The sequence below is a fragment of the Neopelma chrysocephalum genome, unplaced genomic scaffold (genome assembly GCF_003984885.1).
Source record: "Neopelma chrysocephalum unplaced genomic scaffold, ASM398488v2 Primary Assembly neopelma1_24, whole genome shotgun sequence".
NCBI classification, from domain to species: Eukaryota; Metazoa; Chordata; class Aves; order Passeriformes; family Pipridae; genus Neopelma; species Neopelma chrysocephalum.
In genome coordinates this window covers 46,757,061-46,772,428 of record NW_020897693.1, presented here as the reverse complement: position 1 = coordinate 46,772,428, position 15,368 = coordinate 46,757,061, and the positions used below count along the sequence as shown (strand labels likewise).

General features: G+C 38.0%; 1 protein-coding gene across 3 annotated transcripts in view; it reads right to left on the bottom strand.

The window, feature by feature from the left end:
* TECPR2 (tectonin beta-propeller repeat containing 2) overlaps positions 1-15,368 on the bottom strand; it is a 41,880-nt gene that overhangs the window by 19,266 nt on the left and 7,246 nt on the right. For 2 of the 3 annotated variants that reach the window (XR_003532656.1, XM_027673990.1), the window contains exons 7-15: positions 14,060-14,372; positions 13,174-13,306; positions 11,465-11,890; positions 9,818-10,812; positions 8,113-8,296; positions 5,858-6,031; positions 3,474-3,654; positions 2,193-2,334; positions 634-874 (exon numbers count right to left, since the gene is read on the bottom strand). Coding sequence is in view for 2 of the 3 variants with exons in the window: in XM_027673990.1 (XP_027529791.1) it covers positions 634-874; positions 2,193-2,334; positions 3,474-3,654; positions 5,858-6,031; positions 8,113-8,296; positions 9,818-10,812; positions 11,465-11,890; positions 13,174-13,306; positions 14,060-14,372 (2,789 nt within the window). In the remaining variant the exon portion in view is untranslated. The remainder of the gene's footprint in view (positions 1-633; positions 875-2,192; positions 2,335-3,473; positions 3,655-5,857; positions 6,032-8,112; positions 8,297-9,817; positions 10,813-11,464; positions 11,891-13,173; positions 13,307-14,059; positions 14,373-15,368) is intronic. The other variant, XM_027673991.1, reaches the window with a different exon arrangement.

Here is a 15,368-nt window from a genome sequence, read left to right as displayed (position 1 = left end):
ATTTAGCCAAATTTTTTATTTAAATCTTCTAAGAAACTGTTGAGGGGAGGGGGAAAACTTCCACACACAGAGAAAACTGGGAATGCAGAAAAGGATCAAGGACAAGATCAGTGGTCTTCAACAGGGGACCAATTTGGTCATGAGGTTAAACAATGTCCTAGGCCTATTGTTAGCATTTACCTGGACAAAGAAATGTACCAAATCAAAATTCTATTTTGAGAAATAAAGCAAGAAAAATAAAGCAATTCCTCTACTAGCACTGTAAAACCGTAACATTACTGTTTTGCATAGTCACACTGATGGTGAACCAGACTCCATTGTGCTAAATAAAACTTAAGCTTAAGATTGCCTTCTCATCCCAGAGAAGAGACTTCTCATCCCAGAGAAGTGTAGGTGCTAAAAGGAGTTACTTGTGCACAGCTCACCAGCTGACAATGACTTTTCCACAAAAAATATTTCCCTTTAAATGAGAAAGTATTTAAGACTAAATGCTAATGAATCATTTAATTTAATTTTTAAGCATGTTTGTTAAAGCTGCCCTGACTTGCCATGGGTAATTTTTGTGGTGCTGTAGTTAGTTATTTCCTCCTAATTTTCTTAACTTAAAAATATTAGATGTAAAAGCACACCAACCTACTAAGTTTCCCTTTGCTACATGGAATTCATTTTTGCCTGAAGAGATCCAGACTCCACTGCCATTAACTCCGAGGAGGCTGGGCTGACACTGAAGCTGCTGTGACCAAAACGCCATTCGAAGCTTATCAGCCACCTTCTCCACAGGTGCCTGAGCTGCTGTTGCCACTGTATGAGTTGCCTGGATTATTGTCTGGAACAGGCTGCACTGGTCAAACACTACATAATCAGTGATGCTCACCTGGGGGAAAAAAAAGTGCTCTTGATAATTAATTAAGCTTTTGGCTGAACTGCACAATCTTTTACCAGAAGCTGGTTTTTTGGGGTGTGTTCCTTATGGACAGGAAATCTACCAAGAGTTTAGAAAGCTTCAAAGTGCAGGAAGGGAAAAATAAAAAAGGTACATTTTGAATAAGTGTCTTGCTAATAAACCACAATCAATATTAAGCATCAGCTTACAACTCCCTCCTACCCAACAATCCACTTAGAATTCTGCATTTATAAAAGCCCTTCTTTTTAGGATGTCACCTCTTCTCTGCCTCTAAAAACATGTTGAACTCTGCAAACCAAGAGGTGAATTTTCAATTTCCCAAAGGAAGAGAGAAATTTGAGCAGTGTAGCAATTCAAACCACATCACAAAAACTTGTATGCAATACTCCTTTACAACAACCTCATGGACATTTTAATTCATAATGAAGGAGGTGGTCTAAGTAAGCAATTGCCCAAGTTCAGCCATGGACAACCAGGTTGGCAACACTGGGATACTCTTAGAAAGGAAAGAAATGCCTAAGAGCACAAAAAGAGAACTAGTTTGCCAATAACCTCAAAGCCAAGCTACTCATGATGCCCACATGCAAGAAGAGATTATATATGCACATAAACTGAAATTCTTTTAACTTAGGTAGGCATGTAGACAAACAAATTTTCTGTATAAGTTTTTGTACCCTCTTCTTCCCCACTCCTGTCTCTGGGGAAAACAAGAAAAGCTGGAGAAACCAGAGTCAGAAATTCTAAATCAAAACCAGACAGCACTTGCAGTAACTGAGTTGGTTTTACTCACACGAGCTGTGACTGAGGCAAACAGCTCCACACGGTTCAAAGAAACCTCAACTGAATGCAAAAATGTGTAACACATTTTCTTTGCACAGTTACTTATTATTTATTTTACTCAGCTAAGGAAAAGGATGGGCACTGGAAGACAAGGGAAGAGACTGCATTCAGCAGCCAAACGTGATGCTCTGCCTCAACAGCAAGTTCTACTGCCACCGTAAAGGTACCAGGCTACATTCACCATTGATATGACCTGGCAGAGCATTTCTTGTGAAAACTCCTGTGATGCTGCTCTGGATGACCATGGGATGGTTTTTCCTTCCACCCTTTATGGCAGACATGAAAAGGGATTTCAGCCATAGCCACACTGCAGTTTTAATATACTGAATAAAGAGTGCTATAATATATCAAGCAATTAATTTTTATCTTAGAATCCTGTGGGAAAACAACACAAATAATAAACCCAAGCTAAAAGACTAAACTGAAAGCAAAATAAAAAAATGCCTACTTGCCACCAATGGTTATCATCTCCTTGTGGTTTCTTTGAAACAATACCAGTTCTGAACCAGAGATTGCCATGGATATCCAAAGCCCATAATGTCTGCTGATCTCCAAGGGTTATGCACACTGGCTCCAAAGCTTGCATTTCACTGGAAATGCAAACAAGCAAAAAAATTAAAAACCTTACTTCAAATTTATGTTTATGGTATCTTAAGGAAACTGTTACAATGCTAATAGCAGTTTACAATGATTGAACTCAGTGGGGCCAAGCTAAAAAACACATTTGATATCAAATTTTCAAAGTTATTCAGTAGTTAATATTTCATTAGTTTGTATAAGTAAAAAACATTCAACAATAAAAAAAAATAAGTCCTTCAAAGATTACTAAAGATTTGAAACTTGGATACATAACAATAAAACTAAACAAAACCTATTTTAAGCAATCAAGAGCTGTGTTCTTTGAGTTTTTGATAAAACAGCCTCATAAATGTGTCTCCTACAACTTCCTTGACCTATTCTGAGAACAATACTAACAGTTCAGGGACCATAAATAGAAAACTCAATCTAACTATATGGCAAAGGTAAACGTTGAATTTAGGACTGCAAGTTTTCTGCATAAGTAAACAATTTTCAAGCTCAAAAATTCAACAGGTGATTGTATCAGACACTGAAGAGGTAGAACAATGCTAGTTCTTTCAGATAACCTTTCTCGACAATTTAAGAACAAATACTGACTGCTTTTAATACAAACCCCGGGAACACTAAATGTAGCTAAGGTGTAGGTCAAGCAGCTTTTTCACTAAATAAACCAATTAAAGTGCATGCAAATTTCAGGTTTGAACAAGATACTGAGTAGTTTCTTAGACTTTTCAAGGGCCAAAATACTAGGCTGTGAGGTAAGACAAGTTAAAGCTTCACAATAGAATATTCAGTAGATAAAATCATATGACGACAAGAACTGGAATTTCTTCCTATAATTGCTTCAGGCTGATGTCACAAGAGAGACTACATTCTAGATTCTCAAAGCCAGCAGTAGAGACTCAGGGCTTTTAACTTGAGCACAAAACAACTGCTGCGAACACAGGATCAACTACAAAGCTAAATACCAACTACACAAAGTATTTATAAAAATCTGTGACTGGATGACCAAGGAAATGCTGAGATTTAATCTCAGGGGAAAAAAACCTCCAAACCCTCAAATAACTGGTGAGCTCATCAAAGCCATTATGGCATGAATTAAAGAAGCAGTACTTAATAAAAGAAGAATGTCCCACCACAGTGCCATTACCTGACAATATCACTCTTCCACTGCTCCCCCTCAGGACAGAAGCTGCGCACTCCCTCCCGGTACAGCAGGGCCCGCTGCTCACTCAGGGCCCACACTACATTGTTTCTGGATGTAACCTGTGACAGTGGATAAGGGCAGTCAACCTTTACTGCTCGGGCACAAGGACGATCCACACTCAGGCCTAGAAATCAAAAAATGAGGACTGCTTTACAAACTTTGGCTTTTTGCAACAAAAAGAGAAGAGATAAAGCAACTCAGTAAAAGAAAATGAGAAGAGGAATATCCTTGACACGCTAACATTTGTAATTTGATCATTATTTCCTTTCTACAAACTATTAATAATTTCCTCTAATATAGGTCAGTTTACAGTTTAAGAAATAAAGCACTGTACATCCATCAACATCCTGCAGGGCCCACTAGTCATGTCCTGTCATTTCTGTTCCTTTTCTCCCTCTAGTGTCAGTACCAGGAATCTCCATTTATAAAACCTCTATTAGACCTGACAGAAGCATCAAAGGAAAAGCCAGTAAAGGATGAACTTTTGCCCAAAACATGCCAGGGAGAGAAGCAACCTGATCTGAATAGTGGCTGCAGAGCAATTGCAAAAGAGCATGCCACAGTCTGTAGCACTGAAAGGAGCAAAGAAGAGGTTCTGCTAGCTTTACAGGCACGTTGCACACATCTATATATCTAATCTAGAGGAATGTATCTTCTTCACAATTACACTGAAGCTTGATTTACACAGCTCCATGTGAAACACCTCAGGAGATGCAGTTTTTGTTTAATCTCATGCTGCCAAAGCTAGTACAAATAGATTCATCCATGTGATACTCTAAATTAACAAGAATGCTCATTTCTAAACCTCTGAGCACACACTTTTGTTATAAATGTTAGACGAGACAGTGAAGGGAATGAAAAAATCCTGGAGAAACAATTTCCACTGGTTGTCTCACATTAACAAGACATAAATACTGTAAATTTACTTCTCGCATCAAAAGACAAATTTAGGAGCCTAAGAACAGCAGAATGTAAGCTGATGTAATCAAACCAATCTCTCACACGGCAGAAAAATATTGATTCAAATCTCCACAGAGCCCTGTGTGATTGGCATCAAAAGTTCACTCTTAATCACCACTATCCAAGCTGGCTGGCACTATGCACATGACCATGGGCAGGGCCACTTGATTTCTCTGTAACTACTACATTTAATTAAAAGAAAGTAATTTGAGTAGATTATCTTCAAAACAATTATGTGTACTTAAACATTTTTCTTATCCACAAAGAATTTTGGTATTGTGCTACAATAATTAAATTTAAAAAAGAAAATAGGAGAGTGCCAAAATTAAAAGTAAATGAGAATTTTGATAGCCACTCTGAAATGTTGTCCTGCTTTAGTATGTCTTACAGTTTCCCCTTTACTTCAGTCTTCCTCTTCATTTTCCAGCAATTCCTTCATCACGTTATTGGTAATTTTTCCTTACCAAGTCAGCTCTCTGTGCAACACCAGCATGCCCAGGAGTCCTTGATACTTTTCTCCTTTAACTCTAAAACTTATACCTTCACCCTTGCTCCTTGTATTTAGCATTACTATCGTTTCCATAACACCTTCCAAATGCATCCTCTTCTATTCACTGAAGAACTTAAAACTACGGCCATGACTTCAAAGTTGACACTGCACTATGCCTTTTCCAGTCCTTGCCTCATTCACATCCAACAAGAAGGCAGCTGTAAAGATTGCTGCTCCACAGCCCATTCCATTCCTCCATGGCTTTGCTTTCTCTATCACATGAAATACATACCACTTCTTGTTTATACTTCCAAAGCACTTCACGATCTGTCTCAGAACACTTTCATTATCAAGTGGTAACTCTTACCTTCAAGAGATCCGTGCTTTTCAAAACACACAGCTTCTACTTTCCCCTTTTCTGCCCCCATACCTAAATTCCTTCTGAACAGCCACACGGTATCTCATCCCCTTTCAAAGTCCTTCTAAAACTGTTACAATCCCTAAATCAAGAAAATGCACTTAAGGCTCAGTTGTTTCAGTGCACCATACCATTGTCAAAGCAAGGACATTATTTTCATATTTTCTGCAATCCCTTTCCATTTCTCTGCATCCATCCTATATCCTCTCCATGTCATTCACTCTCTATACTGTAGGTACTCCACTTGGCACACATAAAAAGAGTCCATGAACTGGTTTTCCCACTCTCCTAATTACACAGAACTTCACAACTGTTTCCAAACTTTTCTCAAGATAGAAAGGCTTCCCTATGTCCTGGCTGCAGATAAAAGTTTATAGCAAACTGTGGACATTCTATAGATTTGAAATCTAATGATCTCAGCCTGCAAAAATTCAAAGAGCCTGTAATTAATTCAGGTACCTGTTTGCAGATACAGATCTCCATTTGTTCTGATAATCCAGGCGGTGTCATCACTTAAAGCTACAAATACAGCCTGGGGTAAAGCCTCATACCAGTGGCGTTTTCCTTTTATAGTTACTTTTCCACAAGCAAATGCTTTGTTTGTCTTCTGCTCAATCTTCCAGAGAAGAGCCCCTATATGAGGAGTTAAGAGAGAACATAACAGCACTCAGCAATTACTGTAACAGACTCAGCTGATGTGTCCCACCTACAGCCAAACCAATGGGAGAGGAAAAGTAAAGCAGTAGCATTAAACAAAAATGCAAGATTAAAAAACACTTGGAATTTTTTTTTTAAATGCAAGACCAGAGCAGTGACTAACTTGTCTAAGAACTGTTGAAATGCATATACCATTAGAATATGTGTGATTTTTAAATGTTCAAATGCAAGTTTCTTTTCCTCAGTTAAACACTGAACACTAACAAACAAGCTCCATGTCAGGGCCAATGCTGAGAGACTGAGGTTCATGGCTTGCTTCTGTACTAGTCTGGTACATCCTTGGTGCATAAAGGAAAAGGGTTTAATTTTGGTACTTTCACCTTTCACAAATATTAGTAGTAAATCACAGCTTTTGTGGACCAGTCACAAGTGACTGACCAGGTGTGCTGTCCCATCCTGCATTGGGCAGTGTTATTACCTTCTCGCTACTCAGCAATGCCACTGCACAAATCCTTCTCTAGAATTCTCCCCTCATTTGAATTAGCAAGGACAGCTTAGAAAAAGAAAACCAGACAGAAGCCCAAACTTAACTGCTAGTTCATACCAGAACAGTACATTGTCATATTAACCTCCTTTGAATAATTCTACAAAGTAGCATTTGATTCCACTTTGACATTTGTGGTTAACGTGCTCCCAGCATTAATACATCCATGGCAAAAATGCTAGAAGCTTCCATAGATTCAATGAAAAGCTGGGTGAGTTCCTGGAACTGAAGGATAGTAAACGCAGAAGAACAACCTTTTGCCCAGGAAATCTCTGAGCCACCAACTGTAGCCTGAAACTACCAAGGGCACACGTCACACGTGCCCATTGCTTTGACTTTTCTGCAGGGACCCACTTTTGACCACTCTTAAGGGTAAGATACTGAGCTGGATGAACCTACGATCTCACCTAGTACAACTACTCCTAAATTGTTTTAGCCATAACAAAGGTCAGCTACAGATTAAATAGAATTTTTTTCTTCTTAAAACAGATAGCAAGTCTTCCCCTACTGAGAGAAGGGAAGATTGACATGTGCTTTCAGAAACAACAGGTAAGAAAAGTAGTGGTGAGGCAGGAGACAAAGTAATGGAAATAGCTGAGAAACTTGTATTTTCCCACCAGTCCTGGAACAATCTGGAAGGCCAAAAGTGACAAGTTTATAACAAAAACCTACTTATTTTTAATCCAATATAATCCTCCTTCCCAACCACTCAGAACAAATCCATATGCAAATGCATCAAACCTTAAAAGGCATTTTTTTCTTCAGTATTTAAAAAGAAAGCAAATCAACAAATCCACACATATGCAAAAGCAACTCAACATTTACAACAAAAAGAATTTTAAATTTGTGAATCACAGAATCATTTGGGTGGAAAGGGACCTTAAAGATCAACTAGTTCCAACTCCCCTTGATGTGGACAGGGAGAGCTTCCACTACACCAGATTGCTCAGGGCCCCATCCAACCTGGCCTTGAACACTTGCAAGGATGGGGCAACCACAGCTTCTCTGGGCAACCTGTTCCATTGCCTCACCACCCCCACAGTAAAGAATTTCTGTAGTTCTGTAACAAAAATCAAAGTTTTGTATAGAAAGGGAGCTCTTCATTCATCTCTGCCTACCACTGAACTGCTACTTCTGAAGTTCACTTTAGTCAGGCAAATGCAGGTTGAAAATCTTCCAAAATGCAACATGAACTCATTAGAAAGACAGCCACTTACACTACAACATGGGATGCAGAGGTAGTGAAGATGAAGTGATGTAACTGTGAGGGGTTTTTTTTAAAAACAAAACCAACACATTATTTTTACATGAGACAAGCCATAAACAACCAAGTTTTCATAAATACCATATTTAAATAAAAAACAATAAACTGCCTAAGTGTAAATTACATTTGCACTGAACTCTATCTGTAATCTGAAAAATTAGAAGTTTCATCTAATTAAACAAAAAAGCAAAGAAAATGTCCAAGTTTATGCAAGTTTTCCAGGTGATAGTGCAGCGGAAACCAACCTACCTGACGGGGACACTGCCACTTGCTGGACTCCATCCTCAAACTTCTGCCAGCGCAGCCCGGCCGCAGGAAGGGCACTGCAGTACAGGCTGCCTCGGTAGTCCAGGCACCAGATGTACTTTTCTGAAACAACCAGGCTCAGGATGCCATAACCAGGGCCAGAGTATCCCATCCAACTCTCTGCAAACTAAAAACTGTACAGTCAGAACAGTGTCAGGTGACTTCCAACTGCACAAGAAAACGGGTATATAAGTACAGCACCTCCCATGTTTTGATTAAAAAACGCTGAACTTAAGAATCTTAAGTAACCTTAATCAATGAATAAATTTGCCTTGTGTAAAATAAAAACTACATCTGTCAGTGTTCTCTATGTACTGCACGATAAGACTGCTAGAACAACAGTTTTAGCAAAAAAAACAAACCCCTCCACACTGTCATCCACCTCCAAAAAGTGGAAAATCTTCTCTTATTAGTTAAAGAACACATACTTAAAGTAAATGGCAGGTGCAAAAAAGGAATACATAAAAAGCTACAGTCTGTCTTTAGTGCAGGAAATTATTCACTGTCTAGGAAGTGATGAGCAAAGGGAACAAGACAGCTGGAATGCAAAGACAGCTAAATATCTAACTCCAGTACTCTCTGTATGGTACAGGAGCCATGTCTTGCAGAAGTTTGGTTTGCAGGCTGCTATCTGAAATTTTGATGGCTTGTTTGCTGTGAACTCAAGCACTGCACACATGACCTACAATGAAAGGATTAGTGGAGCCTTTCTGAACATGTCACAGTGAGAGAACACAATAACCTGAAACTAGAAGCCTTCTACAGTTTGGGCTGCAGTTGTTACTAGACTGGACACCACCAACTTGTAACTCAGCCTTTTTGAACAAATTCTTGGCTGCTCTCAATTCAAGGCTGTTACAGATCTAAAAAAAATAAAAATAAAAATCCACAGACCTAAAAAAACCCCAACTTAGAAGAACTGCATTTCCTTCTTCAGACTTCTGCTAAAAATTCCAGTAAGTCTGGCAGTTTTGCAGATTTTACAATTAATTTTTAGTACTTCTTTTCTATAGTCTGATGAGAATTATTGTTTCTGGAAACGTTCATCCACAAAATAACAATGAAGGAAAGAGAGATAACAGAAAAATAACAATAAAGGAAAAAGGGATAACAGAAAAAAAGAAACTGTAATCGTTTTAAATAGCTCTAACTGCTGGCTGCGGCACAGAGACTAATCCTTATTTTGAGTATTTACAGGTAAAATAACCCTTAACCAGGAGCCAGCCATGTGAGATAATCAGCATTAATTCCCCATGAAGTCAGTTGAATTTGGGAACAGCATTCACACAGTATTTGGGCTACTGGAGACCCAAACAACGTGCAGTACTTGAGCATGACTTGGTTTTACTGCTCACTCTGTAATGGATGGCTTTCTAACATCATTTTTGTTGAGCTGGGAATAATACAGCCAGAGCAGCTTCTCTTCATTGTAAGCACACATTGCCCATTCTGAAGTCAGATACATCGCATTTCGTAAGAATTACAATATGTGTTGCTTTTGGCTTTTTGCTTTACTTGTTTACTTGAATGAAGTGAAAAAAAATTGCTCTCTACAGATTTAAAGGACAGTAATTACAGGAACGCTGCTTTTGAAAAGCTGTTTCTTTTGAAAATTAAAAGGTACTTTAACTAAACTGAAAACAGATACCTGATCAGATTTTAACAGCACCATTTCATCGGCGCTTATCTTGGCCACATCCTGTGAACCAGGCACAGCACCAGCTTCAGGCACGCTGGTCTCCGAGGATGAATATGGTAATCCATGGCCATAAATATCCTCTTCATCACTCGAGGCAGATTTCTCAATCTTACTTTCATGAGTGTCTGCTACCCATTCAGCAGTGCTAGCACTAGATTTAGCTTTGATTGCACTTTCAAAATTCCATCCAGAAATGGAAGTGTTATCTGAACAAACATCGTTAGAGATGTCAAAGTGGAGCGCAGAAGGGTCTGACAGAGCGCTGTGGATTAGGGAGAGCTCCTGCTGGTCTTCCCTACCAATTTCATCACTTTCCTTTGATGTCAGTGATGTCTGAACACCAAATGAATGGTCACGTTCCAAAAACGTCTGGTCTGTAAGCTCTGGCCCTTCAAAAGACTTTTCAGTATCCTGAAGCTTCATTTTATCCAAATCTTCATCTATTTTACACAACATAGGAAAATCCTGCTCCTCCTCTTGGCTCAGCTTTCCAGGACAGCATTCATTGCTTGCAGAAACCACACTACCATTATAATCACCATCAACACTGCTTGTCAAGTCTTCTGTGAGGATCAGAGGAGATGCAGATGTCAAAGTATCTATAATAGCTGAAGTACCCATGCCACTGTCACTGTTTGGAAGCTTCTGCAAATCAACCCCCTCTCCATTTTCTTCATTAATTAGTACAGTTGCTGACTCAGGAGACTGCAGGACACTGAAAGTTTCTGAACCATTATCTTCTTGCAAGATTGTATGGGACTCCATACTGAACATGCTTTCCTGATCTGGAGATCCAGTGCTCAAATGATCGATGCTGCCACTCATTATGCTGGAGGTCATGGAAAAGGAGTCCGCATTCAATGAATGTGGACTGTCACCAGAAAGCTGACGCTCATAAATTGGTGTGCCTTCCAGAGAGCTGTGGTTTTTCCTTGTCCCACTTTCTGTTCTCACAAAAAAAAAAAAAGGGGGGGGGTGTAAATAATAATAGTACAATCAAATTCCAATGCAAACTAAGAAATTAAAGTATTTTTATAACTGGGGGAAGAACAGAGCTAAATCTAAATTTCAATGTACTGATTTTTTTCAACCTTAACACTAAATGATATACATAAAGCCAAAAAAAGTCTTAACAGCAAAACATTTTCAAGTTGTAACACCATAACAGTAAACAATTAAAACAATCAAGTACTCACACTATTTTAGTAAACTAAAAACAATGGCTAAGAAAGACACTGTCAAATATTCAGAATAGGATTAACAGATATTACACAATTCCAACATAACACTGGAAACAGAGTCCACTTCATGCTGCCATTAATCCATACATTAGAACTTCGAGCATGTTTAAATGAAGCAAAACAAAACTAAAAGAATAAAACAAATAGATCTAAGAAGACTTAATCAATTTATCACTTTCAAAACAGGCTTTCATCCAAAACAGAAATGGCCCACAGTGACTCCTCAATTATTTCAGAAGCATGACAATACAACGTAAGCAAAGCATGCCAAACAGACCCACTCTCTCCCGTGAAGCACCAGAAGTGACTATGCTCTAATAACAAGCAGTGACAGGGAAAGTTCTGCCAGACCTACCCTGTTTCTTCTTTCTTTTCTTTTTTACTTTAATTGGCTTTACAATGAGTTCTTGATCAAAATCTTCAGAGCTGATGGTGCTGAACCGTTGTGAAGAAAGCTGACCTTCTCTCTGAGCTTCTGAAAGTTGGTCTGCACACATCATAAAGCTCGAGCCACTGTCCACAGAGTTCACAGAACTGCTCCTGCTTCGTGATTCACTTACTACAGAGCAGCCCCTTTTTCTGGTTTCATTGCTCAAGTCTCCCATTCTATCAAAACTTTTCTCAGACGGTGTTGGAGTTTCCAGATCATCTTTCACCGAAGAACCATTTTTATCACCAGTAACCAAAAGGGAAGTAACCATTTTTTTATCTGTTTCCACTGAAGGGCTGGATGATACAGATGAAACTACTGATGATGGAGTCAGCAATTTAGGACTCGTATCTGTTAAAGGATTCAATAATTTTGAATTCACATCTGAAATTGTCCAAAAGAAAAGTATAAATACTAGTTCAAGAATAAATACTAGCATCAGGTGAGTAGGGGCTTAGTCCTTGGAGAGTATGGAAAGAAAAGAATCTTTAGGGAAAAAAAAAAAAAATTCTAAGTTCACAAAATTTTAAAAATATATATATATGTATATACCTATATATATATATTTGCACACACATGCAATGTAAGCTTCCTGTAAGTTAACCTATATGAAAACATTTTAGTAAAATCAATCCCCCAAACTCTGTATGAAGCTTCTACTAGCAAAATTCTGAATTTATGTTTATGTATAAAGAAAGTACAGGCAGGTCTGCAGCTTGGAATTGTATCACACGCTGAAGTGCCATCCTATATCTTTACCTTCCTCATTCAAACATTCAGTAGCTCGAAAAAAATCAAGGAAAACTACCAAATAAACTGCTGGGGTGATTAAAATAAAATATAATTCAAGAAGGCTCCTTGCAAACTATACTTAGTCTCTACAAGTCTGTGAGTAAAGAACTGCTTAAATGACTAAAGCTATCACTAACATGCAATAATAAGAAAGTTAAGTTCTCCAGCATTCAATGAGACTTCATTGCATATTTACTAGCATTTTGCTAAAACAAAGCTAAGATGGAGTGTTTTAAATGCACTAGTAGTCCCTTCCAGAGAGTTCTAGTAACATAAATGCTGAACTTTGATGGCAACAAATATGAAAATAAACTCTCAAATTCTGTTTGGAATTTTAGCGAGCATTCTTTGGGTTTATTTGTCAGTTCTTTCTTTTTCATTGTGAGGAAGGCTGAGATTTTCTCCAGAATGTGGGTGGTGACAGGTGGCACAGAATCAACAATTCAGCTATTGAGACTGACCAGTAAAGGGATAACCATGATCAGGAATCCAAACTGCTTCAGTGTCGTGGTTCAGAATACGGTCTCAAATGCACAGATTAGAGATTCCTCATTAGGATAATGCTGATCCATTCTCAAAAAAAGGGAATCATATTTAATTTCTTAATGCCCCCATTCTCACTACAGCCAAAACAGCAGATAAGCAGATAAACCAGATTTCTAAATATAATCTGTTAAAAGAGATAAGCAACTCTACAGAACCTGGTAGGTTTTTGCAATAATCTGAAGGGGTTTGTTTTGGGTTGTTTTTGTTGGTTTTGGTTTTTTTGGGTTTATATTAAAAAAATACCTAAGCACCATGTTCCATGAGGTACATACTAAAGCTTACTAATCTATACAAACCTATTGATGACAGTCCTTCAGGTCTACTTGAAATTCTTATTATGTCTCTATCTCCCTTTAAGAGAAAAATCTCATTGTTGGTACAGGACACAGACACAATATCACCATATCCTTCCAAGCCACCAATCAAAGCCTATAAAGAGTCAACACAGAAACAAATAATTGGCATCAGATTAACACACTGTTTGCAAAACATGGTACTCAACAAAACTGTTCACTGGATTTTAATCAACGTAAGCAGTTACAGGATAAAGATTTTTATCTTAGCAAAAAGAAAGAAAATAGAAAAAAACAACAGGAAAGAGCCCTTTAATCACAGTGTAACTAATTTTTATACTAACTTCAATTCCAAAGATATATTCACTTTATCCAGCTAGCAGCAACAATATAACAACTTCGGGAGTACACAGTTTGTTGGCAGAAGAATGCCATAGTACAAATGTCTAATACATTTAGACAAAAAGATACTAGCTTGTATTCACTTCCATATGCACTTTCAACAAGACAAAACAAACAACACCTCACTCCACACCAAATAAAATGTAGTACTTATTTTTTTGCAGACACCAACAGCAGTAGAAAGGAAAAAATAAATAGTTTCAAGCATATTTTATAAGCATAAAAATTTGCATTAATTACTAGATTTTAGATTTCTAGATGCTTTGCTAAGCATCAGAATTGATTATGACATTAACACCTGAACTGAAAGCTTTAAATAAATGTAGTTTTTATATATAACATATTGAGCTAGTTTGCGCGTATCATTGCAATAACAACTTGAAAAAGGAGAGAATAAAGTCTTTTTTTGGTCATTTTAAGTGTCTCATGGCACATCATGAACAAAAACAAGAAAGAAATAAAATATGCACCCACAAGGTTTATCTACCTGGTTCACAGTGTCTAGCAAGTAGATGCTGTATTCATTCCAGGTCAGCACCCATCCTTCTCGGAAAAAGCACGAAACAAGCCCAAGGTGTTTCTCTGGAGAGCTGTAACTTCCTCTGTCAGGTGGTTCCAAACGAGGATACAGTTCAAAAGTTTTTATCCCTCCAGCAAATACATCTTTTAATATGAATGTGGCCTGAACAGTTCCATGAACATCAGACTTCCAGAGACGAAGCCCAGGTCTGGCAGCAAATAGCGTCAGGTCACTCTGTTTACACAGGCCAGGTATAAAACATGCTCCAAACTTGCCAGTGCTAAAATGCAAAAGAATTTATTTTAAAAGCTATATACTCAACTTAGAAACAATTTTTAAAACTAATGGTACAAATTCACGACCGCAAATTATCAAAAAGAAAAGTCCTTTGATTAAAATATTCAAATGTCCAAAGTACAAATTTAGATACAGTAAGACAAGAGCAGTGCTTTCAAATAACAGCAGTTTCCCCTCAGCTTTGCATGTTAGACACTACATCAATTAGGCAAATTAAATGACTCTTCCTAATAAGCTTCATACCCTTAATGGCACTATGTCCATCTCAGAAAGATCTTACCACACATCATCTCTCTCCCAGAATAAAAAACAAGCAAAATACTACCAAACAACGCTAAGAAACTGATAACCTCTCGTTGCAAGAAGCATGGAACAGACCTCAGCTGTTGAAACCTTCATCTCTCATACACAGAAACAGCATTACTGTCACCCAGGAAAACCCTCTTACTATTCATACCCCTGGACAGATACATCAGGGACCTTCTTTCAAATGTCAATGTCCGCTACTTACAGATATAGTCAGTCATGCTGTTCTAGGACTGGGTTCCCTCTTCCTTCATATCCGAGAGAGATTACACAATAGAAGATGTCAAAGCCACACAAGTTCCTAGTTTTCAAGTCAAATTAAGAGCTTTCTATACATTTTCCCTTTTAATTCACTTCAGTGTACAGGAAAAATTGGGATGCTGACTTGCTTTTAGCATTAAATATTTCATCACCCATTAGACAGACCTGATTACAATGCTTGCTCACACCAAGTCACAGTAAACCAAGAGGGACGGCAGAGGAAGTTTGGCAGTGATTTCAGTTTAAACTATGAGAAAACATCTTAAAATATTTTTGCATAATAGTGCCTTGAAAATACGATTGTCACATATTTGCAAACACGTACTCTCTAAATAGGTAGAATTGTCATTTCATGCTTGATCACACAGAGCTACTGTAACTAACTTTGTATGAGCAGTCTGCTGCGTTGTAT